This window comes from Typha latifolia, chromosome 10 (genome assembly GCF_019914945.1).
Source record: "Typha latifolia isolate L0001 chromosome 10, TyphaL0001v2, whole genome shotgun sequence".
NCBI lineage: Eukaryota > Viridiplantae > Streptophyta > Magnoliopsida > Poales > Typhaceae > Typha > Typha latifolia.
In genome coordinates, this window is record NC_133095.1 from 2,030,502 (window position 1) to 2,056,954 (window position 26,453).

The 26,453-nt window shown below is 37.1% G+C and overlaps 5 protein-coding genes across 7 annotated transcripts; 1 reads left to right on the plus strand and 4 right to left on the minus strand.

Annotated features, from left to right (window-relative positions):
• Positions 1–35: 35 nt before the first annotated feature.
• Positions 36–5,213, minus strand: LOC140796364 (bZIP transcription factor RISBZ2-like). Its single transcript, XM_073149365.1, has 7 exons — positions 4,528–5,213; positions 4,155–4,251; positions 3,026–3,194; positions 2,615–2,690; positions 2,403–2,528; positions 813–1,229; positions 36–309 (listed from the first exon to the last, which is right to left on the minus strand). Exons 1-7 carry the CDS (start codon positions 5,050–5,052, stop codon positions 133–135), a joined length of 1,587 nt encoding a protein of 528 aa, XP_073005466.1. The 5' UTR covers positions 5,053–5,213; the 3' UTR covers positions 36–132.
• A 4,041-nt stretch (positions 5,214–9,254) lies between these two features.
• LOC140796562 (auxin-induced protein 22D-like) lies at positions 9,255–10,701 on the plus strand. Of its 2 annotated transcripts, none has more exons than XM_073149612.1 (3): positions 9,255–9,504; positions 9,599–9,889; positions 10,165–10,701. In XM_073149612.1, the coding sequence occupies exons 1-3, from the start codon at positions 9,332–9,334 to the stop codon at positions 10,238–10,240; spliced, it is 540 nt and encodes a 179-aa protein (XP_073005713.1). In that variant the 5' UTR covers positions 9,255–9,331; the 3' UTR covers positions 10,241–10,701. The 2 variants fall into 2 exon arrangements, with proteins under 2 accessions (XP_073005713.1, XP_073005712.1); XM_073149611.1 differs by having other exon boundaries at positions 9,270–9,504; positions 9,578–9,889.
• A 662-nt stretch (positions 10,702–11,363) lies between these two features.
• LOC140796288 (uncharacterized) lies at positions 11,364–15,558 on the minus strand. Its single transcript, XM_073149250.1, has 8 exons — positions 15,231–15,558; positions 14,141–14,270; positions 13,912–14,039; positions 13,461–13,599; positions 13,163–13,274; positions 12,320–12,383; positions 11,996–12,232; positions 11,364–11,612 (listed from the first exon to the last, which is right to left on the minus strand). The coding sequence occupies exons 1-8, from the start codon at positions 15,375–15,377 to the stop codon at positions 11,607–11,609; spliced, it is 963 nt and encodes a 320-aa protein (XP_073005351.1). The 5' UTR covers positions 15,378–15,558; the 3' UTR covers positions 11,364–11,606.
• An 890-nt stretch (positions 15,559–16,448) lies between these two features.
• Positions 16,449–20,030, minus strand: LOC140795964 (uncharacterized). The gene is made up of 3 exons (XM_073148796.1): positions 19,778–20,030; positions 17,202–17,458; positions 16,449–16,728 (listed from the first exon to the last, which is right to left on the minus strand). Exons 2-3 carry the CDS (start codon positions 17,449–17,451, stop codon positions 16,691–16,693), a joined length of 288 nt encoding a protein of 95 aa, XP_073004897.1. The 5' UTR covers positions 17,452–17,458; positions 19,778–20,030; the 3' UTR covers positions 16,449–16,690.
• A 1,153-nt stretch (positions 20,031–21,183) lies between these two features.
• LOC140796324 (transcription factor UNE12) lies at positions 21,184–25,960 on the minus strand. Of its 2 annotated transcripts, none has more exons than XM_073149310.1 (7): positions 25,396–25,960; positions 25,143–25,232; positions 24,419–24,538; positions 23,352–23,417; positions 22,839–22,898; positions 22,550–22,624; positions 21,184–21,924 (listed from the first exon to the last, which is right to left on the minus strand). In XM_073149310.1, exons 1-7 carry the CDS (start codon positions 25,660–25,662, stop codon positions 21,697–21,699), a joined length of 906 nt encoding a protein of 301 aa, XP_073005411.1. In that variant the 5' UTR covers positions 25,663–25,960; the 3' UTR covers positions 21,184–21,696. The 2 variants fall into 2 exon arrangements, with proteins under 2 accessions (XP_073005411.1, XP_073005410.1); XM_073149309.1 differs by having other exon boundaries at positions 22,833–22,898.
• Positions 25,961–26,453: the final 493 nt, after the last annotated feature.

Below are 26,453 nucleotides of genomic sequence, written 5' to 3' on the forward strand. Positions count from 1 at the left end.
CGCGAACCAAAACTGCGGAAGGATAACCGGTGGGCTAACATACCAGTTGCTATATGCTTTTTAACTTACCTATGATTCAAAAAGATCCCTATGATACCAGTGGCTATATATGAAGTTATTCTTAATTATCATTTAAGTTGTGCATTTATAACGAAAAGAGAGTAGTGTCGGGCCAATCACAGTCCGACCAGTCGTTCCCCCTCTCGCTCGCACGGAGTGTATCTTTTCTTCCAACAAAGCAAGAAGTCTTATAATTTTGCCCCCATCACTCATCCTGTACTTAGGTGGGCTCAACCGTGTTTGTCCTTCCTATGAATAAATAGAATAAATGGGGAGCAATCAGCAATCGTAAAAATTCTTAGACTTCATCATTACCGCAACTAAAATTGTATGAATATCCAGTGAATGTTCCTGCTAGAGTGGCAGGTTAGTTAAGTGAAATCACTTTAAAAACCATTACTAATTTTGAAGCATAGTTGCCTTATGTCTTGTCCAACACATACCAAAGTGGTCATCACAATCTCAACACATTGTTTGTCTCAAATCAAATTCCTTCCAAGTACATCAAGAAAAGAAAGTAAACCTTTTTTTTTTTTTTTGAGAAATGAGAAAAGAGAATAAACTTACACAAGCTGCAGCTAATATAGCAATGGCCAATCAGAATAGATGATATTAATAGACTAAGAGTCATAATTAAAGAGGTGAGAGCAGAAAGAATACAACATTCAGCATCCATAATAAGAAAGATTTCTTGCAATGCAGGTTGAGCTCACAAAAATCAATGTTAAGGCAGTTCCAGAGTCTCTTCATACCTGGTTTTGCTTCTGGTCTTCAGGATCTTTGGGATCCCAGACAGCAGAACTCCGTGGCATAGAGGCTGTTGGTCCTCCAGGGCCTCCACAGATCCTTTTCTGAAGGTGTTCCAAGCTGGCAACTCTTTGCATTGAAGCAGTTCTCGCCATCTTCCCACCAGACACAGTATCATGGACGGCATCCTCAACTGGTGCAGATGAAGCTATTTCTGCAATGCAAATATTTATTCTCTGGTCATGGGGTGCAACCTGGAAGAAATGGTTTGGATCATCTTGGATAGGGCCAGCAGCATCAGGAGTTGCAGCACTGGGGCTAACAGAGAAGGAGGGCATGCTGATGGTCGACATATCCGGTATTGCCGGGAACAATGAACTAGCACCGGTTACTCTCTTTACGGTCTCCTCCGCCATCTTTACCTGAACATCCAGATATTAGTTTGCCAAGGTATTCAGTTGTCATCTGTACTCTCTTTACACATGCTAAAAAGTCTTTCACAAATAAAAAACAGTGTATATTAAGAATAGATTTGAGCATCCACTTTGAAATTTAATGACATCTTGATTGTTCAAAATTTAGTGAGCAGCAGGTCACAAAATATTGATTGAACATAACTGACAGACTGATTCTTCATACCCTGCAGTAACTGACATAAGCAAGTAATTAAATATATTACATTTCGTGTGCTTCCAGATCACAGTATACTGTTCCAAGCAAAGCAACATCAAAAGTAATACGATCTTCTAATTTTTAGGCCACATCAATGTTCAGTTGCATTCAATCTCCTGAGCATATGTAACAACCCAACCATCATCGACAGAGTCTTTATAGACTGCAAGATTTACAAGGCTGTTGTGTTACCATTGATACCTTGGATAACTCTTAATAAGTTTTGCAACTTCATATCAACACATTTGTGATTAGAAATCAAAGAACCACATTATTAAGGTCACAAAAAGAGGCAAACATGCATCCATGTGGAACATTATTGTGAGCTGCCTAGTACTTCCATACCAGCTACTAAGTTTTCTCATTCATGATCAGATAAACTGTCTGTTTTTCAGCTTCAGTCAGGCTCCAATTTTCCTTTGCCATCTCTGGTGGTTATAACACCCTTTTGTGTTGGTCCAAAATACTATAAAATGAGACAACAGCAGAAAGTAGGAAAATTTAGGAAAACCAAGTCAAATATATTTCTCTGTATGAGATGCTTTCAACTAGTTTTATAAAAGCTCTAAAAGTTATCAGGTTTAAACTGATTAAAATTTGTATGTACATATGCTTCCTAATAAAAACATGTTTACAGTCAAAATAGTGAAGGAAAAAGATCACAGAGAGATCCATCTTGCCCCGTCTAGACAATTTGACTAGTTGACTGTGATTATCATCAAAACTGAAGTTAATATAAATGTCAATTTTGATTTTCTATAACACTAGATGTTTGCATATGCAGAGCTCAGTTTCAAGGGATCTTATTCATGCATACAGGAAAGCATAATCAAATGATGTAAAAAAAAATAAAGCATCTTTCCAAAACTTTATCTGGAGGTTCCAAGGTGGAGTGAAGTGGTCTAGCTTGGGCAGCAGCATACCTTGGCTCTCATGGTCTCAACATCTGCTTTTAGTACTCTGTTGTCAACAGCAGCATCATTGTACTTCTGATTTATGTCAGTGAGACGCTTTAGTAGGGATGAGTTTTCAACTCTTAATTGTGAAACCTACAAAGGAATATGTAGTTGAGGCCTGGAAATTGAAGCTATAATATTCAAATCAGATGTATAAACAAAGATTAATGAGCTTATACCTGTGCCTCAAGCTCACTTAGATGAGCTTGCTTTCTTCTTCGTGAGCGTCTTGCTGATTCTCGATTTGAGAGCATCCTTGGGGAAAAGGAGAGGAATAAATTGACAGACAAATCAAATTGGCCTTGGTTATTTTGAATAAGCTTAAAAAATGAATTGCTAGAGCGGATCTCAGAAAACTTTAAAACGCTAAAGCATATAATAAAATGCTGAATTTATCTTAAACCCAAAAGGCTGATAGGAAGAAATAAAATTTAAGCTAGCTAACTAATCATTTGTTTCTGATACACTGTGCTTGGTACCAGTATATATTAATTTATGCTAAAAGATAAAGCAAGGCAAGATCTCCTAAAGTATGCATATGCAAAGAGAAGTATTTCTAGACCTAGCAAACTACTACAAAGAGGGTTCACCTTCTCACTCGTTTTGCATCCGCTGGGTCCATGTTTTCTGTGTTTTCTGTTTCTCCTTCAAGATCATCATCATCTGACTGATCCCTTGAAGAACTACTCGTAGCTGGCTTTCCTGGATGACCTGAATTCTGCAAGATAAGTGGATCTAGACCTCCAATTGGTCCACCACCTACCTTATTTTGTTGGTTAGAACTATTTTCTCATTATGTCTCTACAGATGCAAATGTGAAAAACACTTGAATGGCAACTCAAATGACGGGATTGCCAACAAATGGTTGATAATATACAAGGAGCACATTTACTCTGTAGGGATATACACATAAAAGTATCTTCTGAATAGGTTACACCTAGCAGGCTAGGAGCAACAACCCAGATAATTACAGAATAAATAAATATTTAGCAACAAATTCTTTTTATATTCATGCAAAGAGAAAAAGTTTCTTATTCATGAATTTCAGCAAAAGACACAACAGACAAATGTAAAAGATGCAATTAAATACTGCATAGCAGAAAGATTTGATGACACATGGAGAAATTCAAATTTTATGTGTAACATTATCTGGTATAGACTATTAGCTTCCTACGGGATTTCCATAATATGTTTATACTTTATCATTGAGCAACCAAAACAAATAATTTAGACCTAGATTGGTAAATCTGATGTAGACAATGGAATGTTTTCAATGTGAATCATGGTAAATCAATAAATCATTAATGCCATGGTTTAGAATGCCTAGTTTAATTAGCCTCTTATTGAATGTCGCATGATGTATACTTTATTTTGTTGCTAGATTACATGTTTTCCAGTAAACCCACAGTAATCTATAAAAAATATTGCATTTAATTCCATCACCATTAAGGTCAGAAAGTCGGCCATCAGTAGCATCCATGGACCCACATTTCAAATAAGTTATTTAGCAGTTGAGGAAAAATATATGCTCAAAATGCAAAGACACTGCCAAAAGAAATCCTGTTTTTACCATCTTTCTACTAGAGGAAAAAGATACTTAGTTCAAGGTTCAACGAGATTCTGCAGTGCTCCAGGTAAGAAAATGATGACACTACATAAATTCTATGCACAGCTAGAATCAAAGTCAGTGCAAAGGATGTGACTATGGAACATCAATACCTCTAGCAGAAGTTTGGGATACTACTTGTGAAGCATCTGAAGTCTGTGAGTTGGTGTCAGCTAAGGAAGAAGTTTCTTGGGGTTTGACACCAGAACCCTGCATATAAGTACACATAATTTCAGAAAACCACAACGAAACATTTCTACATTTTCAATCTATTGCTACTACAAAAGTACTCCTTTCGCAATAACAAGTTGAAATATTACCATTAAAACCTAATAAATAACTTTTGTACCATCTTCCCCCAAACAAAATCCAACCCTACCCCGACACAGAAAAGAAATATCTAGAAACACGGATGCAGTACTAATCGATAACAACATGCGTAAGAATTAGGAGCTAAATCAGCAAATCAGGGATTGCAAAATATACCCTCGAAATGGCAACAGCCGCGCAGAACATATCAAGCTTCTGCTTCAGAAGCGCCGCATACTCCCCAGGGTCGACGTCAGTCTTCACCACATCCAACGGCTGCGAATGAGGCCCTGCAGCGGCGACAACCGGCATGGGCGTCTTAATCTCAACTCCTCCATCATCCCCCCCTATTCTCCCCTCCAATCTACCTCGAGAACCAGAAGAATTCGGAGTCACGACAGAGACGGGAACACCGGCAACACCCGGCCTAATGCTAGAACTCGGATTACATCTAGGGTTAGGGTTCGGATTGGCAGGTTCCACCGGCGGCGAAGGAGCGCCGGGCACCGCCGACTCCTCGAGAAACTTCTGGAAGTACCATTCGGATGGGCTCCGGTTCATCGATCCATGCGCCTCGTCGGATCCGGCAGCGCCTACGCCGGCGACCGCGGGCTGCGCCGCCGAGCCTGGTGGAGGCACCCAGAAAGGATCGGAGATCTCTTCGACCGAGAAGACCCTCTCCATCCCTCCCTCCTCTTTCATCTCTCTTTCATCTCTCTCTAGATTGGGGCAAGAAAAGGGTTTGCGGGAAGAGGTGGAGAACGGAATCGTGATAGAATAGTCTACGGAGAAGGAAGCTCCTCCCTGGAACACGAATAGTTGATCTCCTCCATTATTTTTCTTTCCTTATTCAATTTTTTCTTGGAACATTTGCAATTAGCGCCCAATAATAAAGCGATATTGTGATTCACGTATTGTCGCTATTTACAAATGAGTTCTTTTTTTATTCTTTTTCTTTTCTGGCTAAAATTTATTTTCCGTTCGTTACCCTCTCTTTTGCGTGCATTCTAATAAAAAAAATATATAGAATATTCAATTACTTCAGTTTCGTAACATCAAATAGTGCGGTTAAATCAACTTTTAAGTTCTGTTGATATATCTTCAATGGAAAGTGGGATTCCTTCCCACTCTCATAAAAATAGGGTTTAAATGTAAATTTATCTTTCCGTCAACTATTTAGATGTTCTTTAGTCGCGTGGGGGGCGGGGAACTTTTAAGTTTGAACAACGTATTGATAGAAAATTATTATTTCGATGAGAAAAGCGTGTGAATAATTTAGTAGACGTAATCCTTCTTTAAAAAAAAATAGTACACTTAATATACTTATGCGACACTCAACTGCCAATAAAGTGTTATAAAATCTAAATTATCTATTTTAACATTTACCCCTCTTTTCTATTTAACTCTCACTTTCTCCTCTCTAATTGGTCTGAACTTAATAATTAAATTAAACTTTATTTTTATTTATAATATATATATATTGAGTCTTATATAATGGAGCTTGATCGACCTGGCTTATACTCAAGTTTGCCTTGAGATTTATTTTGAGCTCGATATAATTAATCAAGCTTGACTCAAATTCAAATTAAGCTTTTATTCTGAAAAATCGAAAAAAAAATTATAATATAACTTTCTCGGTTAAAAAAAACTAATCAGAGCCCAAAAAATGAAAAAAAATTAATTAGGAACAAATACATCCATATATAGAACCTTCTCTCATCTCCTGTTTCTTTGGTTGCAAGTTTAGTTAAAAGTCTAAGTTTGAGTGTATAAGAAATTCGGCTAATAACATTAAAATAAAATTCCAGGTTAGGATTGGTAGGAGAATAATATTTAGTTTCACAATGAGGAGAAGATATAAAAAAATCTCTATTATTCATATTATCATGCGTGGATGAATAAAAATACAACGATGAAAGCATAAATTACTAATTACCCTGAATTGTGGTAGCGGTCAACGTAATTGGATAGTGCAGCAAATTAGACACTGCCAATTGAAAATTCTCTATACTATATTATAAATGTTTAGTATCCGTTGTGTATCTGCAAATTCCTACGCTGGCTCTACAGGGTTTTCGTCCTAGGTGTGCTCCGTTCTCTCGTCTTTTTCTCTCTTTCTTTTTATTTTCTTATTCTCCTTTTGTTTTGCTTAATCAAAGCCGCCCTAGTTAGGACCACTGCAATCATGATCGTCAAGGTTGCGATCGCTGTGGTGGGAGCCGTTCACCTTGCTAGTGACTCCTTCCGATTAACTTTACTCCTCCTAGGAGTTAGCTCCACCAACTCCTCTCAATTTGTCATTATTCTTGCCGTTGCCAGTTACATGTTGTCCGCCTTTGTCTTTCCTCTCTGGCTAGAGTCACATATTGTCTAGCTCACAGTCTCTTAGGTGGTGATTTAATTTAATATAATTTAATTTTGCAGATCATAGCTATACTACTTCAAGATCTATTTGAAATTGAAAAGAAACTTAAGCTAGCTAATATGTTATGTTTGAATGTGTTTGGTCTTCCTCATTCAATCTTGTATGCTCTTCAAAATATCTTCTCTTTCGTGTTCAATAATTCATCCTCCTACTTGGTTTGCTTTCCTTACAAATAAAATAAAATTTACCATGTGTTTCTTATGAGGTTGTACTATAATATAAATCTAAGACTTTTCACCAATATTTTTAGTATCCGGAAGATCTGTCATGGAAGGGGACTCTATCCCCCAACCTTTGAACTGGTTCTTACATTTAGCACAGAGTGAGAAGAGATCGAGGGGTCCCCCTCGCCACTTCAATTTACATCACTTTCAATTCATTTTGGTCCACCTATCAAAATTCCGCTTATAATCTCAAGAACTAACACCAGAATTCGCAGAAGATCAAAAATCAACTAAACCATATAACAAAAGTAAGAGTGAGACCAAATTAGACTTTCCGCGATCTCTCTAAAATATTTTGTGCAAACTTTGCAACACGATAAGCGTTACAAAATTGTCACTGTTTAACAGACAAACACAACTATAGTCTATAGCAACATCCAAGTTGCTCAACAATAAACCAACGTAACAGCAAAATATTTCAGCTCCATAGCATGCCTTACTTACTCAACAACATTACATTACACCCAAATACAAACAAACCCCAGCACAAAAAATAGTCTGCAGCCAGATCTCCCCAACCTACTAATCATTAGACAGTAGCTGCTCCGTTTGTCTCAAGAACTCCTCCTTCCTGCAGTCCAGCTCAAAGTGAAGATAAAGTTTTTATCTTACTACCGTATAAAACTCTTAAGTCACTGCCGTAGTCCAGGCTTGGTAAATATTTTTCATCACCTTATTATACCTTCCTATCCTCTTATTGCAACATCAAACATCACTTGATCTTTTAGATTTCACCGGCATCTCTATCTTCTCGTTACACCACTGCTAGATGCTATTTACCATCTGCTCACAATCAACAAGCAAATGTTTCACCTACTATCACCTGCCGTATGTCCACACTTTATTCTGACATATTTGGTTAAACAGTACATATGAGGTAGCATGAGCAGAGTAAGAACATGGCACTTTGAACTTCACCTAGACAGTTGCGAGTTGGAAACAAATATCCATCACATGTACAATACCTTCAGAAAAAGATGGGCTTTACCTTTCATCCGGGTATCTATCACTAATTCTAAGAATGGATTTTGTCCATAAAAAACCTCAATACTTTGTCAGCTCTTGAATCCAAGTTTTCTTGTTGACAATGAAATTTTACCAACCTCATCAAGTATGACCTTCCTTAAACCTACAGTACAGCATCAACATCCAAAGTAGTCGATCCTAATTCTATGGTGATATAAATAGATCACAGCTCCCAATAATTTTAAAAAGAAAAGCACAAACCCGATCAACAAGCAAAAATGATACACACACTAATTTTTTTTAAAAAAAATCAACCGTTATTTTTTTCATTTTATTTGACAATAGTAATTACTGACTAATACTTAGGGGATAAAGCTACTATTTTACTTTTCTTTTTAACAATAGGCTAACAGTTGCATTTGATTTCAAACTAAGGGGTTAAATACTTAAGTCGAAAATTTAGATAAATTACGTGTGATTTTCCATGAGAATAATAATGAAACAGTTGTCATGATCTCATCCAACTACTGAAGCCCCTAGTGTCAATAAAGTGCAAAAGAAGATTCTCCAATCAAGAAATCTGAATCCTGTCAAGAAATTGACCTCTATGGTGGTAGAGCAACCGACCATCCTCCTCTCATGACATGTGCTCTACTCCATTAATATACTAACAAGGTGCAAACCTTCGCTGGATCCTCCATTGCATGTCCAATGTGGGCCCATGGGCCCTTAGGGCCCACCCACATGAGCTGTTCCCCCCCTGATCCAACGGTATCGATACAATGGGGCTGCCTTCCGGTAAATCTCAACCGCCCGATCCAAACCGGCCGGCCCAGTCTGTCCCGGACGAAGCCGGCAGGCCTCTCATGGGTGCTTCTCCTCCACCGAACCGGCCCGGTTGTCAGGTACCCTCACATCATAAATTCTTATTATGATTTTTTTCTTTTCCCATTTTTGCCACTGAAATTTTTTAGCTTTTTTTAAATTGCCATTAGTGGTTAGTTTTTGGCATAATATTCCTAATAAATAGTTATTGAAGTGAACAAAAACATATAAACGACTAAAAAGATAAATATTTTTTCCCTTGTAGAAACTATAACAATTTTAAATAATATAGTGATTAGTTAGATTTAACTGAAAAGATGGCATTTTTTTCAAAGGATTTATAATATTTTGAAAATTGCGGTGGCAATTATGATATTTTGGAGACAATTCAGGTGCAATTATGTAAAAAGAACATCACAGCATAATAGAGCTTATAAAGCAACACACCTTAAGACTCTCACCTCACACAAGAAGCCCTCAGTCTCTCACCATTTCCTGCTTACATCTCTAGATCTTCTTTGACGAAAATCTATTGCGCCAAATGGACGGCAGAGCGAGGTGCGTGAACGACGACGATAGCCTTAAGGCGACCGAGCTGACACTAGGGTTGCCCGGCGGCGATGCGCCGAGAAGCAACAAACGTTCGCTCCAAGACGCAGAAGAGGAGTCGCCGGCGTCATCGGAGAACGGCCAAGAAACTGCTCCTGCGGCTAAGTAAGTCATATAGAGATGAGCAATGTGAGACTAAGTGTATTTAAACTTTGGGTTGTTATTGATAGAAAGATAGATGCGTGTGTTATTATGGCAGGGCACAAGTTGTTGGATGGCCACCAATTAGATCTTATAGGAAGAATAATTTCCACGCAAGCAAGACAGGGGCAGATGCCACGGGATTGTACGTGAAAGTTAGCATGGATGGAGCTCCTTACTTGAGAAAGATCGATTTAAAGGTCTACAAGGGTTACAGAGAACTTAGAGATGCCTTGGATGGCATGTTCAAGTGCTTCTCAGGGATGGATGCCTCCAATGATTCACAGTTTACTGTTACATTTGAAGACAGAGATGGAGATCTGATGATGGTCGGAGATGTACCGTGGGAGTAAGTATATCTTCTCTAAATTTTTGTTTTTTTTTTGTTGGGGTTAAATTTACCGTTTACCCTATCCAGTGGGAGTAAGTGTTTTTTAATAGTAGAGATAATTTAGATAAGGTCACATTTTGATATAAGCTCTATGGAATATAAGTGCTTTAAGTTAAAATCGGATCAAACTAGAAGGAGGTAAAATATAGTTTGTATTTTTTTTTTCTCTCTCTCTTTCGCTTGTTTTGCTAATTTCATGAGTGCCGCGTTGTAATTTTTTTTTCCTCTCTCAGAATGTTCACTATCTCTTGCAAGAGGCTAAGGATAATGAGAGGATCTGAAGCAAGAGGCTTAGGAGCAACACCATGAAAGGATCAGATGTATGCGCTCATGCACAAAAGAGACCAAGAGATGATCGCTTCCTCTTTTTTTTTGCTTGGATTCTCCAAGTTTATAGAGTATGTGATGGATTAAAAAGGACACAGAAGTTCGATCTCTCAAGACGACCAGTTCATCGATACCAGCTCCGTCAAACCTAAAAGAAAAAATAGAAGCAAAATTTACGCATGTAAATATTTTTATTGATCTTGTCATCTTGATATTTTTCCCTCTTGTTATTATACCTCACGCATATGTTGACCAAATTCAGCATGCAACTGTACAAAAGGGGAAAAAATTTATACGAAAACATGCTTCGTCTTTCTTATGTACGGCTATTATTTTTAAAATTGTAAAAGAGAAGAGAGAAAAAATGTTTATGTGATGTGATAATGTAATCTCTTTCAAATTAATCTTCCATCATTAATGCTTCTAAAACCACCAAAGATATACTCATTTGATATGAACAAGGAGAGAATTATTGGAGGAAGAGAGTATCCAGGAATACAATAGGCCTCTAAATCCACCGACAATACTAATGCGATGCACAACCAGAGAAATTTGAATTCCAACAATATCGAGACTCTATTAAATTCTTACTTTCTCTGTCTAAAATAAAGAATAACGAGGAGAGAGAAATATTGCAGGAAAGAGAGTATCCAAGAAAAAGATTTATTCAGCGCCTCATAATGCAGGTGATTAATTCCAATTCGCTACAATATAGAGATGGTGGTCAGGTCAGTTGCTAGCAGTTTGCCACCCATGAGCGATTGACTTGAAATTTTCACATTGAAACTAAGATTTAAAAAAAAAAAAAAAACAAAATGTCCTGAAATAAAATTTTCATCACCTAAGCATTCTCTGAATTGAAGCGGGACAGAGGTGGATATTGAACATGTACATGTGGCATGTGCTAACTTGTGCGTAGTTCTCATTTCAAGAGACATCCCTGTACTGGTGCATCATAAATAGCTTAATTGGGTATAAAACAATCACGCAGAATTGACGATACCTCGTGTTACTGCTCAGATCCACCATCGGAACGCAAAAGAGACGCTGATTTACAATGCCATGGTGGTGGAATAAGAATGCAACTCGTTTCATGGGATGAGGCTATGAAAAAGTTTGAGGACTGTATTCCAAATCAATTATAATCAACAGGAAATATGCAAAGCAGGCAGACAATTGCATGTCACCAGCAAAAGTGACGTTATACATAAAGAACAAGAGATCTCTATTGCTTAAGAAAGTGCAACCTTTTCCTTTGAATAGTAGTATCTGTCAGTTAAGGATTCAAAGTTCTTCATTCTTGTATCTCACAGAACATTGGCCCAATTCCGATTGGATTGCCTCACATTTATGCCTGTTAAGAGAACACAAAATTCATCAGCCTTCATGCACCAGTAAATGGTTAGAGACTAGAATAGCAGCTAATCAACAATTCTCAAGTGCCCTTTTTAGGTGAGAAAAATGTGCCAGCCTTTTCATTTAGAGTGCTACTTTATGATGTTGAAATTAAAAGAGGTTGCTGGTAACTTTTGAAGGTTCAGATAAAAAGGGACTAGCACGTGATGCTTTTTTGTCTTAATTAGGAAAGCAATGAACAAGATAACCAACATAACAAGAGATCCAACTTTCTCAAAGATGAGATGTTGTTCAATTATTTAGAAACCACAAAGTTCTGTTGAAAAATATGGATATTTTCAGTACTAAGATGATGTAGATGAACAGGTACAAATGCCAAACCTGCTTCTTCTTCTTCCTATGTCTTCTCTTCCGACGTGGTTTATGAGCATCAGAATTTGAACTCAGATTGCTATTATCACCATGAGCAGTTGCCAGCCTCCAACTTTTGGAGGAAGGTCCATTTGTGCTATTAGATGTGTTGCTGGATGTAGATAAATCATGCTTATCTATTGATCTACTTCTGCTTGATGGTAACGATCGAGGAGGTGGCATGAGCACTCGATCAGATAACTGCCGCTGCAGAAAGAATAAGCAAAGTTCACATCAAGAAAAGTATCACAATGCACAAAAAGGATTTCCAACATCCTTGAAAGAAACAGAAACCTGATTTTTTTCATCACTTGACATGCCAGATGCTGCTTTGCCAGAAGCACTGGAAGCTGGTTCTCTACAAATATGTAACAAGTTAACAGCAACACTAGCATAGATTAAGGACTTCCCTCACAGATCAAAACCTAAAAGTCCAAGTAAATACAATATGCATGCAATATGCAAAAGCAGCCACTTCCCATGCTATGATATCACACTATAACATGCTGCATCCAGGTAACACAATCTGTACCTTAGTAATAGTAGCTTATGGATGAAATATCTTAAGGAAGCAATTCAGATCTTTCCATAGAAGAAAATTATTATCTGGTTATCTAGGTTCAAAACTTCTTCTTGTAATATTTAGTTTCATCTGGCATATTTTTAGTGAAATCAGGCTTAATTATTAATGTGGTGTAGTATGCCATTGCATCTAGTAATGATTTACAATGCACACATATGCCTTAGAGATTCACAGATTAAGTAGTCATTGTCCACGAGCACAAGTAGTAGAATTAAAAAAATGAAGATCCCTAAACAAATTATATTTAACCTCTAAAGGAACTTGCCACTTTTTCAGATGCAACACCTAATAAATATAAATGCTCTAAGGAGAACCTTTTTCACATCCTCATAGGTTGAGGTACTTCCCCCTGAGATAAAGGATCATCTAAAAATCTTAAGCTTCTATGAGATGGGAAATGGGGGTCCTTCTTTATAGGTTTTTAAAAAAAGATTAATACTTAACAAGTAATTAACTAAGGGAAAGAAATGAAAAAAAACAAGGATTACCTTCATGAAATCAAGAAAAAGAAAAATGACAAGAACATTAAGATTAATTATATACAAATTTCATACTTTGTACTTTTGTCCGTCAACTCATCATCTGCCTCTGCTTCATCACTTGAAGTCCCGGACATGAAGAAGTCATCATCACTCATATCTAAAGCATCATCATCACTTGCTGTTTCTGTTCAGTAAACAAGAACACATTATTTCACACATCAAAAGCTACTACTATGAAATGTAGCATATAAAGATATAGATTAAAAAATGTAGTGAGTGGTAAAAGCACTAAATGGCCACTTAAAAGGCTCACAAAAATTCAAAAAGATAATCTGAAGCATAGTGGAAATATAGTAAATAGGTTAATGACCTTCTAAATCCTTTCCAGAAGCTGCAGCTGCAATAAGATTGTCTTTAATTTGTCTACGCAACCTATTTCTCTTATCAACAATATCTGGAGTATCCCCACCAGCGAACAATGAAATATATTTCACGGTCTTTGGATAGAACTGCACTACAAAAAAACAGATACCTCACCAAAGTGATCACAAGTCTGCTGTCTTGGAAAAAAGTTGTTCAAACAATAATCATCCAATGCAGACCTCATGTAACCATACAACTGATAAACGTCACATAAAAAATGCCTAATCTACATGGAGTAGATAATTTCATAAGATCCCATCTTGTTATGTTGAGGAAGCATATAGCTGATATATGAGAACTTTACAGCTCAAACTTCACATAATTATTCAATACAACAATTAAACAGATGAAATGTAATTGCAATAATAAACTGGTGAAGTTTTGCCAATATAGCTTACCCTGACATATTCAAGATCTTCTCGTAATTTTGAAAGTTGATCAGATAATCTTCCCTCTAAAAGATGATTAGATGATGAACGTTGTTGTTTTTCAAGGCGCCTTAGCATTCGCTCTATCTTGCGCCTCTCTATTGAGCAAATAGCAAATTCAAGCAAAAGAACAGCATATAGAACTTAAATTAAGACAACAATCTGGGTAAAGAACCAAAATGATTAGATATGAACGTACCGAAGAACTTTATCTTTCTATCCCTCAACTGTATCTCCCGTTCTACAGCCAGACGAGTCTGAATCTCCTGTTGCCTCTTCAGTTCTTCCAATTTCTTCTCTTGAGCTTCCCTGACTTCACGAGGTAGATCCTTAAAACCAAAAGAGAGAGCCATTACCATGCAGAGGCACTGGAAACACATGATTCCCTACTAGACAACATCTAGATTTTTTAATATCCCCACACTATGTCAAAGCTCAAGTGTCCCAAAGACTGGGGAAAAAAAACCAACTAGACTAACAAGAAAAAAAAATCAAGCCTTATTAGGGTCCATAACCTATACTAAATCAGTTTACACCTAACCAATGATTTTCCAGGTAGACTCAAGCCTCAGACAGAGAGAGGGTTGTCTAACATGATCATCAAGAAAACTACAAAAATAGATCTCCAAAGAAAAGAAAGCCAAATCTTTCATCAAAATATCAAGAGAGGTACACTAACAAATGGGCAGAAGCACATTGAAAGTAGTAACTATGACGTATGACTTGTTATATTCATCTCCTATTATATATCATGTCGATTTGTTGACACTTTGTAGAAGCTACCAAAGCACGTGAGAAAATGAATTTTAGAACAGTCTAATAGTCTATAATCCTATAAGTCAAGTTACCTTAGATTGTGACAGACAAGTATTGAACCAAGGAGAATAAACCACTGCCCAAGTCGAAACAAACTAAAGTTCTACGTACAGATGTGGCAGGTAAAACAATTCTTATTTATCTGACAGAATCCATCACATTCTTTTTACATTATCGCCTACTTTGCAGTTGCAAGCAACATTTGTTTCAGAACGAACCCTCTAATTCCATATAAATGCAAAATATTGAAGGTAATTCTTTTTTATAAAACCAATAAAAAGAAACTAGAAGCACCAAATTTAACCCCCCCCAAAAAAAACATATCCTAAAAAAGCTACTAACTTAAAAACTACAACTTCGTTTCTTCTGAAGAGCATCAACAAGCAAACCACACATTAGACCTAATTTACCGCCAAAAATAGAGAAATTTAACTGCTTTCTACCTCAGAATTCGAAGTCGTGAGCAAAAGTACCTTACGGAGAAAGCGCTCAGTCGAACGGATTTGGTTAGAGATGGACTTAGGTTTCCTCCTCTTCTTATCAAACTCTAGCCCCTTGGACCGGCGGCCGAGCGGCCTCCGCTCCTCGATCCGACGCTTTGCATGGCCACCGTGAACCATCCCGATCCCTCCTTCTCTGCTCGCCGGAGCTCGATTCGGATGCTTCGCAAGGCGAATATCGCGTCGGAAGGACGACCGGCCCCAAAATGTTAGGGTTTGGTTTGCTCGGAAGACGCTGCTATGCTATCGTATCAAAACCGTGCTGGCTTCTGGCCGCGTAGTGCAGCGTCCAGGTCACGTTATACGCACGTGAATGTAGAAGAATATTCGAAGAAGAGCGAACGGTTGTGATTCGTGGAGGAAGTGGATAGGATCTGTACGGGTGAGAAATGGTTAGAGCAGTACCATTATTAAAATTATAATGATCAAAAAGGAAAATGTAAATAAAGATTTTATATATTTCGTCCTTTTTTTATTAAATGTCGAGGAAATGTGTTTTTGATAACCATTTAATTAAAGTGGATATCATAATGAGTCTAATTTAGCTTTGAAAAAAGATATCTTAAGGAATTTATAAACTAAAAATTAATTTTTTTATATTATATTTTATATGTGTGGGATATATATTTTTTAAATATACGAAATTATATAGAATTGGGGTTTACTTCTCAAATTCTATATCTGGATACTCTTATGAGATGAAGCATGCAGGGTGAAAATATGAACTTAATGCACTAAATCATTATGAAAATGTGAGTTAAGAAACGATTGTTATTTATTTTCATTCGAACATGCATTCTATATATTTAGGTGGATATATTACAAATTTCAGCAGTATCATAATTTATGGCTTTAGAAACCAGATATAAATATATTTCGTTCAATCAGAAACCGAACAAAGAAAATATGTAACAGTATGTAATATTTATCTTCTTTTTTTGTTACAAAACGGGTGCTAATCGGCACTCAATCCATTCTCAGCCATATATTTCATAGTTGTGATGTATTCGTGAATCACACAAAATCCTTCCTGTCCATCAAGTAACGTTGGTATGTTCAGCAGAAGTAGGTTGAGTATCAATTGAATTAAATCAAAAACATATTTGTGATTTCGATCAAGTTATAAAGTAGAAGGATTAGTAAACGTGTACTTGGTTAAGTAGAACAAGGCATCAGAAAGCCTGCAACTCCTGACAAATTCAACAGAAAATTCGTATTATTCCACTCATGTTACACTTATATTTATTGCTGTGTCAATTAAGATTCAGTTAATCAGCACAGAATGCCATAAGAGACAACAGCACAAAAGCCTACGGAAACAATCGTAAAAGACAGGCAGAATCTTTAAATCTGAAAAGCCTTCTTCAGATCTGAGTATGTTTGAAACTGATGTCTACAAGGTCTCCCATTAACGACAAATTGAATAGCGACATTCAGGATTTGTCCATTTCCCAGATGATACCACCATCCTCTGCATGTGAAGATAGCATGGTTTAGAAAGAAGATGCAATGATTCCAAGATAACCAACAGAAACAACACCAGAATTGTACTTAATGACTTACTGCTCAACCAATATGCTGTTTATATAAAGCTTCCAAGGATATACAAAAAGAAAAATATGACAACTTCATTAGTAGTTAACCATCAAAACTACCAGTAAAGCATCCAATGAAACACCATCGAGCAGAAGTTCTGACCAATAAATTGTTATTTTTGAGACTTCAGCAATCAAACTAATGGGCATTGAACTATTCCATAGGTGGATTTCAATTTACTGAGAACAATGTACCAAGAATCTAGACATCAAATCACTTTCTCGATGATTTGCTAGTCGGTGGAAAATGGCCAGTAGTCTGAGATTATCCAAGTGATATAGCATATGACAATTTACAGAAAGTCAGAAACCGATATACAAATGCACCTTCAGTGCAGTGAGAACTCACCTTGAATCTTTTTGTTTATCCAAACCTCTAGCAGCATTCCAGCACCAACTCCAGCAGCGCAGACAGCACCATAGATAGCAATAGCTTTAGGTAAAGATAGTCGGGGTAAAAAATAGTAGTCAGGCACTTGTCTAAGTTTCTTTGGCAACCGCTTTTTGATAACTGGTTCACTTGAATCAGGAGTGACAGCATGACCAACTGTCTTCCAATCCATGTTTCTCAGCACATCTTTAGTCTCTTCTGTTCCCATAGAGAAACTTTGAACCCAAAAATAAAAAGAATCGTCAAAAGCTCATAAATAAACTTGCACTAGTAAGAGATAATCCAGCAACATAAAGCACTAGAAACAACAAGATATGAAACATAGATGTCATTTCTAACATGTTATCCGCATTAAGATAGCTGCAAAGATGGTAAAAACAGAAGAGTAATAGATTAAAGTCTGACAGGTATTCTCTACAGCATATAGACATGCAGCAAGATAAATCATGCTCATGCTAATATAGAAATATTTAGAAAATCAATATTTGAAACATAGAGTTGGAAAAAAGTTGCAATAGATACACAACACATGCAACAAGCCCTATCTGTACCAATTTTATGCATAGTATTGGCACCATTCACAAGTTGGCAAGTGATAAATGGTCTACAACAGATGGTGTCTGAAATGATAGGTGCCAACCACAATTTGAAGCAAATAAGCTACCCAGATTTTCAACTAAAAAGATCCACATCCAAATCAACACAAACTACTAACTGTTAAACAACTATATAGTGAAAAGACAGAACTTACACTAACTAATACAACTAAAGTATTGCCTACATCAGACGTACATAAGAGATGGCTAAATCCATATCCATACAACTTGAAACTTGGGAAGAAAAGCATAAACATTTGAAAAATTTTGGAATAACAAAACACACTTATTCTTTATAAATAACACTGCAAGTAAAGTTCTCTGGAAATGCAGCAACTTTGCATAAACAAAGAATAGAGGGATTAGTAAAGCCTAGGTGTGTAGCCGAGCCAAGCTTGATCAAGCCAAGCTCTGATCATGCTTGATTCGAAGTTATTTTCGAGCCTAAGAATATAATCGAGCTTGAATTGAAATAAGTTCTATTCAAGACAATTTCAAGCCAATTTCGAGTTTGAGTCCTAAACGAGTTGATCAACAAGCAATTTCAAGCGTAAATCGAGCCTGATCAAGTTTGAATGAATCAAACTTGATTTAGGCTTGAAATAAGACCTGATTTTATGGTGAAGGTTATATCACACCAAAGTTTTAGAGAAGAAAAATTATCTAATAGGTAGGTAGTAAACTTTGGGTTTGGGTTTGGGTTTGAGTTTAGGTTTGGGTTTTCTAAGTTTCTAACTTCAAACCCTAGGAAGTAAGAATCTAAGAACTAATATAGTAAAATATTATGAGCATTTAGATCTTGATCTAAAGGTTCATATTAGTCATATGTATTATATCTTATATAATAGTAAATATTATATTATTATGTTTAAGCCTTATCAATCTGAGCTTGATCGAGCAACTCATGATTAATTTTGAGCTTGTAGATCAAGCTTGACTCGGCTCTCTCCAAAGCCCTCAGCATCAACATGTTTAGGCCCAACAACTTTTATGTATCATATTGTTGTTGGCTGGACTAGATGGTCAAGAGTCAGTTTTCTACAAGCTTTCAATAATTTCAATTGGAACTTATTAACCTACAAGATTAGTTCCTGAAAACATTACCACTCTAGCAGTGAAGGCACAAATACAGGTACGAGATACCGGGATACGATAAATTCTTAAAATTTTAATAATTATATATGGATACAACATGAAGTCACCAATAAATAAATTAATAAAAATATATTTTTAATTTATTGCCAACTAATATAACATAACAATACAACAATGGAGTGAACAAAGTTAATTAATTCTCCTATTGCAGATTGACATCAACTCTAACCAAGATATGAGTCATTTGCACCGGAAGTCTTTTTAAATTTTGGTAATAGAAACTAAGTGCATTCATTTTCTACGATATTTTGAAAGGCGGCTGCGGATGGTGGGTGGTTACCACCGCCTAGCGCCTAGGCAAAAGAAGGGTGACAAGAAGGTTTAGTATTTTATATATATAAAAAATAAAAAAGAAATATATATGATATATTTTTAATTCATATTTTACAAACTAATGACTGTACAGAATCAGTAAGACAGTAACTAATGTTTGATTTAAAAAGAGTAAAACAGTAACTGCCAAGAAGTGCATTTCAGACTTTCAGTAATTGCCAATTCACAAAACTAAGCAGTAAGCACGTAATTACAAACTGCATTTCAGTAATTGCCCTTTCACAATCTAATATTCTAATTACCTAATTAGCATTTAGCAATTAATTAAGAATTTAAGATAGTGCATGCTTGCCGGCGCCGAGAGTGGAAGGGAAAAAGAAACAACCGAGTGAAAGGGAAGAAGAGAAGCTAGCAGCTGGCAGCTGGCAACTACCGCTTGCCGTCGCTTGCCGGCGCCGAGAAGGAAAGGCAGGAAGTAAAGAAGAAAGAGAAGAGGAAAAGAGAAGTTACCTGCCGCTACCGCTTGCTGCCGTCACTTAAGAGAGGAGCGAGAGGAGGAAGAGAGCTCAATCGGGTTAGGGCAGAGTGGTTTTCTTTTAAAGTTAGTCACTGCCGCTTGCCTTCACCACTGCCGCTGCCGCTGCCGCTTGCTATTGTGGCTCAAGAGAGGAGGAAGCGGAGGGAGAGCTCGACAGGGTTAGCCGGTTAGGGCAGAGTGGGTTTTTGTTTTGGTTTTTTGTTTTGGTGTTTTCAGGTAGTCAATAGTCCGACCTGTTACCCGATCCGCTATAACACAAGCGATCAGGGGGGGGCCACTAAAAGACGAATGGCAACTTGCTCGTCATTTGCGCATTGCCTAAGTGGATTTACTGAACGGTTGTCTTTAAAATCACTCATTTCTATACTAAATATATACCTTTTATACTGATTTTCTATACTAAATATAGATCTTTTTGTAACAGATTGTATATAATTTATATAAAGTGTGAGCACAAAAACTCAATTTTAGTATTATAAATTTTAGTGCAAATGCCCCCAGAGATGCGGTACGATTTGAAAATAATGAAAACAAAGTTGTGAACCATAAAATCACTAAAATTTAGGGCCTTAAATGCAAATTCCCTAAACAAATACTCAATGACAGTGAAAGTCGATATTTTGAAACATGATGTATATTTACAAAGAAGAAAAAAACACGTTGCATTAAATTACATTTATTTATTTTTTGCTGCTTTTTATTAGTGCGATTCTTTATATCTTTTTCAGCTTTTGTTGGATAATTCCTGACTAACTCGACCAGTCAGCATAATCCATCAATGAGCAAAAGCAATATCAAATCCCCTGGTTGCTCGAAAACAATCCAGAAGTTCACCGCCAGATCCATATGGGACGCAAAAGAGCTAGATTTAAAGCTATCTAAAAGTGGAAGTTTAAAGCAGGGCCTAATAGTATCTCTCCGGAGATAAAGCAAGATCTAGTAGATCATGGCCAACTGCTAATAACCATGCAGTATCTGAAATCAGATAAAGATATATATTCCAAGTTAAGAGAATGATTACTCTTAAAGTTGACATATAACCACCTATAAAGTCAAAGTTGTCCCGGGAATGATTCAATATACACCTCTAATTGGAACATATGAATCACAAGATGAATTGCCACACCTCCCCCCCACAGCATACTGCATCATCTACAGCAGCACATGAATCAAAAGAGAAGTAGAATGCAAGTGCAAAGCATCTAAGAAAGGTGATCCAATAAACAAATCTAGAAAAGAAAAGATGAGATCAATGAGCCAATAAGATAACGCAGGCACAGGCAAAATGTTAGGCCAGTGTCCCAATCAATATGATGACTTTGAGGAAATTGAAAGAAACACAGCCCACTTAAGAAACATGCACCACTAACAAGCAATCTGAGTGCAGGAACAGCCTCCCTTGACTCAAGAGAGAACGATTACATCACCATCACCATCATTTTCCATTCCAACTAACTTTCAACTATGGTCAAATTTATATGTGCAGATTCACACACATCCATCCCTTTTGATTAGTCCAAACACCCACTAGCAAAAGCAGTCCCCACCACAAAGTGTATGGTTAGTGCACTACAGCACCAGCAAAGCAAAATAATAACAGGCAAGACTTATAGTAGCTCTCCCCTTCACTCATAAAAACATTGAAAGATATGGAAACATGAGTAGACTCTTTCATTTGCCATGTCCTTGCAATCAGACTGACTTTGACAAAAGAAGGGGTAAAGAAGTTGAGAAGGTGACATCAGATGGCATTCATCCAACATGGGGGATCTTTGAGGTCTTTTTCTGACTCACTGTTAGAGGATCAAACTGTGCAAATTCTTGTAATTGGATGGGGCCAGCTTCTAGTAGAAGATGTGGATGGGCATGCGTGATTCATGGTTCTATACTATTAAGGGGTATTTGGTTCAGGCTTTACTGAATGGCCTTCAGGCTGGTGTTGTGTGTCATAAATTGCCATTGCAAGTGAAATTGGCATCATACATAGGGCTTTGGATTGGAGGAACTGCATCGCTGCTCCAATATCTTCTTCCATCAGCTTCGCTACTTGCCTCTCTGTGCCGTCTGTTGACCACTTTTCCCAGACCTGCTGCTTGCTCCCACTCTCACTTGCCTCCCCCTGTTGACATTTTGCAAAGGATGTAATAATTAAATAAGCTAGCAAAAATTACATCTGGCGAAAAAATCCTAGGGACTCCAGAAAATCCAAGATATGTATGATATGCCAAATTGAGTGAGGGTCAGGTCCTTGGTGACAAGACTAGTATCCCAATAAGGGCCCTAGGTTTTCCTATATCTCCTATTCACAAGGGGATTGATCAGAGAGGAAAATGTGTATAGGTTCTCAAAATCTCATCCTTTTTCACAATCTGAAAGTGCAGCAACTTCAGTCCTAGATATAAACACACGATCTGCAAGGGCAGTAGTAACCTAAGTTCCTAGATAAGCACACTAGGAGTTCAGTTCTCTCTCGATATCAAACAAGATGCATAACTAACCTTTTGCTCCTTAAGAATAACCATTTGGCTACTTAAACCTTGATCTGGTTTATTTTAGTGAAATAAGCATGATGAAGAATTAGGGATATTGAATTTTAAGATGATCTAGAGAAGGTGAAAGAGGGGAATATCGAGGCACCCGGAAGATAATGGTTCAAACTGGTTCATTATTCAGTAAAATTCTGCAGAGTTGTTGCTGGATGAAGAAGAAGTATATTAGCAACTACATCATACTCATGAGTTTACCTCGACAGATAGAGGGATATCAGCTACAAGCTGAGCTACAGCACCAGCACCACCCAGTCTGCTCATACTCAGAACCTAACATTTAAATTATTAAAGATGAAAGTTAAAAAAGGCAACGGACGCATGATTATATTAACAGATGAATATCAACAGAAATTGGAAAAGGGTATAAACAAATATGATGCATAGCGCCAAACTACCGTCATTCAGAAAGTAATTGAAATTTCGAGGTTAAATTTGCACTTACAGTAACGTAATTAAGGTTGAAAGAACATTAATTTACCTTTACCTGTAGCCTCAAAAACTTCACATAATCTAAAATCTCATCAAGCATTGCTGCTCTATCTGTCTGCACTAATAAATGCAAATTATCAGTATCCAACTGCTGAGATCAGCATTCTGATCACTACTAAGGTTTTCAGGGTAAGATAGTTTTCCTATATCTGATTTTTTAAAATCTAAACTCACTATTGAACATCCCTAAGAATTATGTGCACGTAATATAAGAACCATGGAACTTTAAAATTGGAAGGGATCCAGAGACAATAATTCTTGTGTATACACTTACGAACATAGATATAGTAAACAAATTTTTTCAGTTGTTTTTATCATTTAAAATAAAAATAAAAACAGAAAATGGAAAATTATGGTCGTGATGATAGAGAGATCATGAATCATTAAAATGGTCCCAATGCCAATTATATCAATTGCAATATATCAAGAACCTAAAACTTCTCGGTATACTAGTTAACAAAGAGAGCAATACCAAAAATATGATAAGATAGAAACGTATTGTGATGACCTTGTTGGTGTTGGGTACCAGTTCCTGTAATGCTCTCATCCTTTCAGCTATTCTTTCTCTTCGCAGCTGCACCACAAAAGGAAGATTGAAAATAGTGCTTCAGAATCTGCTAAAGTATACAAGATAGAAGTGCAGAAAAGGTTCGTTTTCTCCTGAACTACCAAACCCTAGTGAAGTTTTGATCCATCCTGATGTCTATTGAAACTGCTTGAAAAATGCAGAATCCAATAAAGTAGCAAGTCTAAGGAAAATTAAGTATTGCAATATTCCACATCTTCATCTTCAGTATTTCTGATATTATTATAGTGCTAGAGAGGTCTTTAGGACAAAGTAGAATTGGACTAATTAGAGCAAACCCATTGTGCAGTCTAGATGTTAAGAAATACAAGATAACTACAAATTCTAACATATGCTACTCGCATGCCTATTAATTATGACAGAAAAATTCACATGAGCTAAGAGCATTTACAGGTATCATCAAATCCTCGAGTCCAAGTTTCAATTTGGTCAAGTATAGATTCTAATTTAGCTTATGAGAAGGTAGATAAATAAGCGCATTTGAAAATAAACTTAAAGGAAGAACTGGAGAGAGAGGAAAAGGGATCCCCAGTGCTTACATATTACACATGTGTGAAATGTTAGTGATCCAAAGGGGCAAAGAAAACAAAACAAAGGATGAACATAGGGGAGAAAGCAATTATACCTAATAACATTACTCCGGGAAAAAAAAAGAAAAAAAAGATGAACACTAAAACTCAAAAATTCATGAACCATCAACTGTTAACATTTAATACTAATGGCAAGTTTCAACACAATTCACCATAATTAAGCATAATAGGAAAATTTATGTAAATTGCTTCGGAAAACCTAGGCAGCTTAACTGAATTCAAATGCTTAGACATGCACTTGTTAAAATAATGTTGTATACATAAATGTTTACAAAATTTTTGAAATTTGAGCCACCAACAAAAAATAGGAATACTACAGTTTCATATAAAGAGGAGCTTTTGGACATAACTCCTGGTAGAAGACATGTTATGCGCACTAACATAAGTGCAACAAATTACCCGTTCAGCGATACTATGAGGGTCGGTGGCCTGTCCACGTCTTGCCCGCACTTTTGGTCGTGGGGCTGGTGGTTGTGGCACTCCAGCAGCTCCACCTTGCTTTGGTTGTACATGAAAAACCTGATAATAGAATCAAAGAAAAGAGCATTGAAGAAAGCTATAGAAAATCCATTTGCAAGCATAAGAGGATACCGAAGAAAAAGAAAAAATTTGTGCAAAAAAAAAAAATTGCCATCAATATGCTGGATTATCTTACGTTACACAATTAGCTAGTCTCTCTTTAGAACCTCCTTGAAAACTCACTTGTTGATAAATGATACTTCCCCATATTCGACAGTGACAATGCTTTGAGCTTTCAAGTAAATACTATTCTCCTACCTCGAGTTGGCTCAGAAAAAAATATTAAAGATTGAACTCCCCGGAGAAGTACAAGTTTCAATATTAGATTACCATACATTCCAAAGGACAAGACCATCCAGAACAAATCCCTCAACAGATTGCAACCAATCCAGAAAACAGTCCAAAATCAAAAAAGAAGAGCATAAATTGCACGATTGCTCCAGTTTCAACCAAATACCAGAATTTTGTCACAGAAAAAAGGGAAGCAAATGAGGATCGTGGCTTTTCAATCTCGTAATAGGAACTATAAATATTTACTTGGAGGCCAATTAAATTTAGAAAACAAAATTAATGATCTCCGAGCTCAGTGGAGAAGCAAGCGAACCTGCGGCGGAGGATTAGGTCGCATCTGATGCGACTGCATCTGTCCGAATCCCGGTGGAAACAGCCCAGCCAAGTGCACGGGCTCCCTTTCCTGATCAAGAAAATGAACCAGTGACATCAGTTTTCTAAAACTAAAGCCTAAACTCTCCCCAATGGCAGTAAGTCCCCTATCTCTTCTCGACAGAGGCATCGACGCCATTCGAGGAAGACTAAGCAAAGAAGAAACCAAAAGTCGAGATCCGCTCAACCGCTACCTTCCCCTCCGATTCCTCACGGAGCCGCTTACCGCTCCCTGACCCCTCCCCCTTCCCATGCTCTAAGCTAAGAGCGAGGGGAAACGGCGGTCCACCACCGGCGCCGTCGCCGTCGCCAGAGCGGCTCGGGAGTACCATCCCGGCGAGGTGACCTTCGCCGCCGGCGAGACCTCCGTCACCTCCGGCGTAGGACTGCATAGAGAAGATCTGGTCGAAGAAGTCGTCGGCTATGCCATCCGGCGGCGGCGGCGTCGGCTGGTTCGCCATGGCTATCTCGCCGAGGAAGTGGAGTTCTCCGGCGAAGCAAACCCTAGGAGGAGGAGAGAGAGGTGTCGATGGGCGTCGAGGTTAGCAAAGGGCATCGAAAGGCGAAAAGAGACGAGAAGAAAGGTTTTTTCTTTCTCTCTTTCTTTGCTTTCCTTTGTTCTTTGTCTTCTTTCCTAGCACTAAGAAGGCTTCAATCACTACTACTAGAAAGTGTGTATGTATGCGTGCGGAGAGAAATGGAAGGCGTTGGAATGGGGTCGAGAGCCTCGAGGCTTTAAAAAGTAAAGCAGTATGGAGCAAGTAAGAAAGTGAGGAATCCAAAACTATAAAAAGGGTTAAATCTATACGGTAATTCTACGGCCCTCGGGTTGCCGTACCGTAGGCCATGTATTTATTTATTAACTACTTATATGAGTTATAAAATAGATTATATCGAACGATATAAATTATTTAAATTTATTTAAGGTCATTTAAATTATAACGAGTTTATTCGTATTTTTATTAAACAGATTATTTAGATAATAGTTGAATTATAATCGCTTAGCATATCAGGTCATGAATATGCTAAATTCTTAACACTATTTTTGAACCTATTTCTTGGAATTCATCTTGATTTCATTTAAAAAAGTTTAATTGATTTCATTTTTTGCTGTCCGTTTTACTCATTGCCCACAGATATTAACTTAGGTCGTATATAAATTCCGTTGAAATTATATCTAAATTCATGGGATCTAATTACACTTACTGAAATTTATCTAAATCCAATAAAACCAATTATTTTTTAATTTTAT

Excerpts from the sequence above, each read along its gene's own strand:
- LOC140796288 (XM_073149250.1), bottom strand. The coding sequence starts at position 15,377 with ATGGTTCACGGTGGCCATGCAAAGCGTCGGATCGAGGAGCGGAGGCCG. Across the intron at positions 12,384-13,162 it reads TTGACGGACAAAAGTACAAA|AGAACCAGCTTCCAGTGCTT; the intron begins GTATGAAATTTG and ends ACATATTTGTAG. Across the intron at positions 12,233-12,319 it reads CAAGTGATGAAAAAAATCAG|CGGCAGTTATCTGATCGAGT; the intron begins GTTTCTGTTTCT and ends TTCTTTCTGCAG.
- LOC140795964 (XM_073148796.1), bottom strand. The coding sequence starts at position 17,451 with ATGGGAACAGAAGAGACTAAAGATGTGCTGAGAAACATGGATTGGAAG. Across the intron at positions 16,729-17,201 it reads GATAAACAAAAAGATTCAAG|AGGATGGTGGTATCATCTGG; the intron begins GTGAGTTCTCAC and ends CTTCACATGCAG.
- LOC140796364 (XM_073149365.1), bottom strand. The coding sequence starts at position 5,052 with ATGAAAGAGGAGGGAGGGATGGAGAGGGTCTTCTCGGTCGAAGAGATC. Across the intron at positions 3,195-4,154 it reads ATCCCAAACTTCTGCTAGAG|GTGGTGGACCAATTGGAGGT; the intron begins GTATTGATGTTC and ends AAAATAAGGTAG. Across the intron at positions 310-812 it reads AAGACCAGAAGCAAAACCAG|GAAGGACAAACACGGTTGAG; the intron begins GTATGAAGAGAC and ends ATTTATTCATAG.
- LOC140796324 (XM_073149309.1), bottom strand. The coding sequence starts at position 25,662 with ATGGCGAACCAGCCGACGCCGCCGCCGCCGGATGGCATAGCCGACGAC. Across the intron at positions 23,418-24,418 it reads CTCATAGTATCGCTGAACGG|CTGCGAAGAGAAAGAATAGC; the intron begins GTAATTTGTTGC and ends TTTGTGGTGCAG. Across the intron at positions 22,899-23,351 it reads TGGTACCCAACACCAACAAG|ACAGATAGAGCAGCAATGCT; the intron begins GTCATCACAATA and ends TTATTAGTGCAG.
- LOC140796562 (XM_073149611.1), top strand. The coding sequence starts at position 9,332 with ATGGACGGCAGAGCGAGGTGCGTGAACGACGACGATAGCCTTAAGGCG. Across the intron at positions 9,505-9,577 it reads GAAACTGCTCCTGCGGCTAA|ATGCGTGTGTTATTATGGCA; the intron begins GTAAGTCATATA and ends ATAGAAAGATAG. Across the intron at positions 9,890-10,164 it reads GTCGGAGATGTACCGTGGGA|AATGTTCACTATCTCTTGCA; the intron begins GTAAGTATATCT and ends TTCCTCTCTCAG.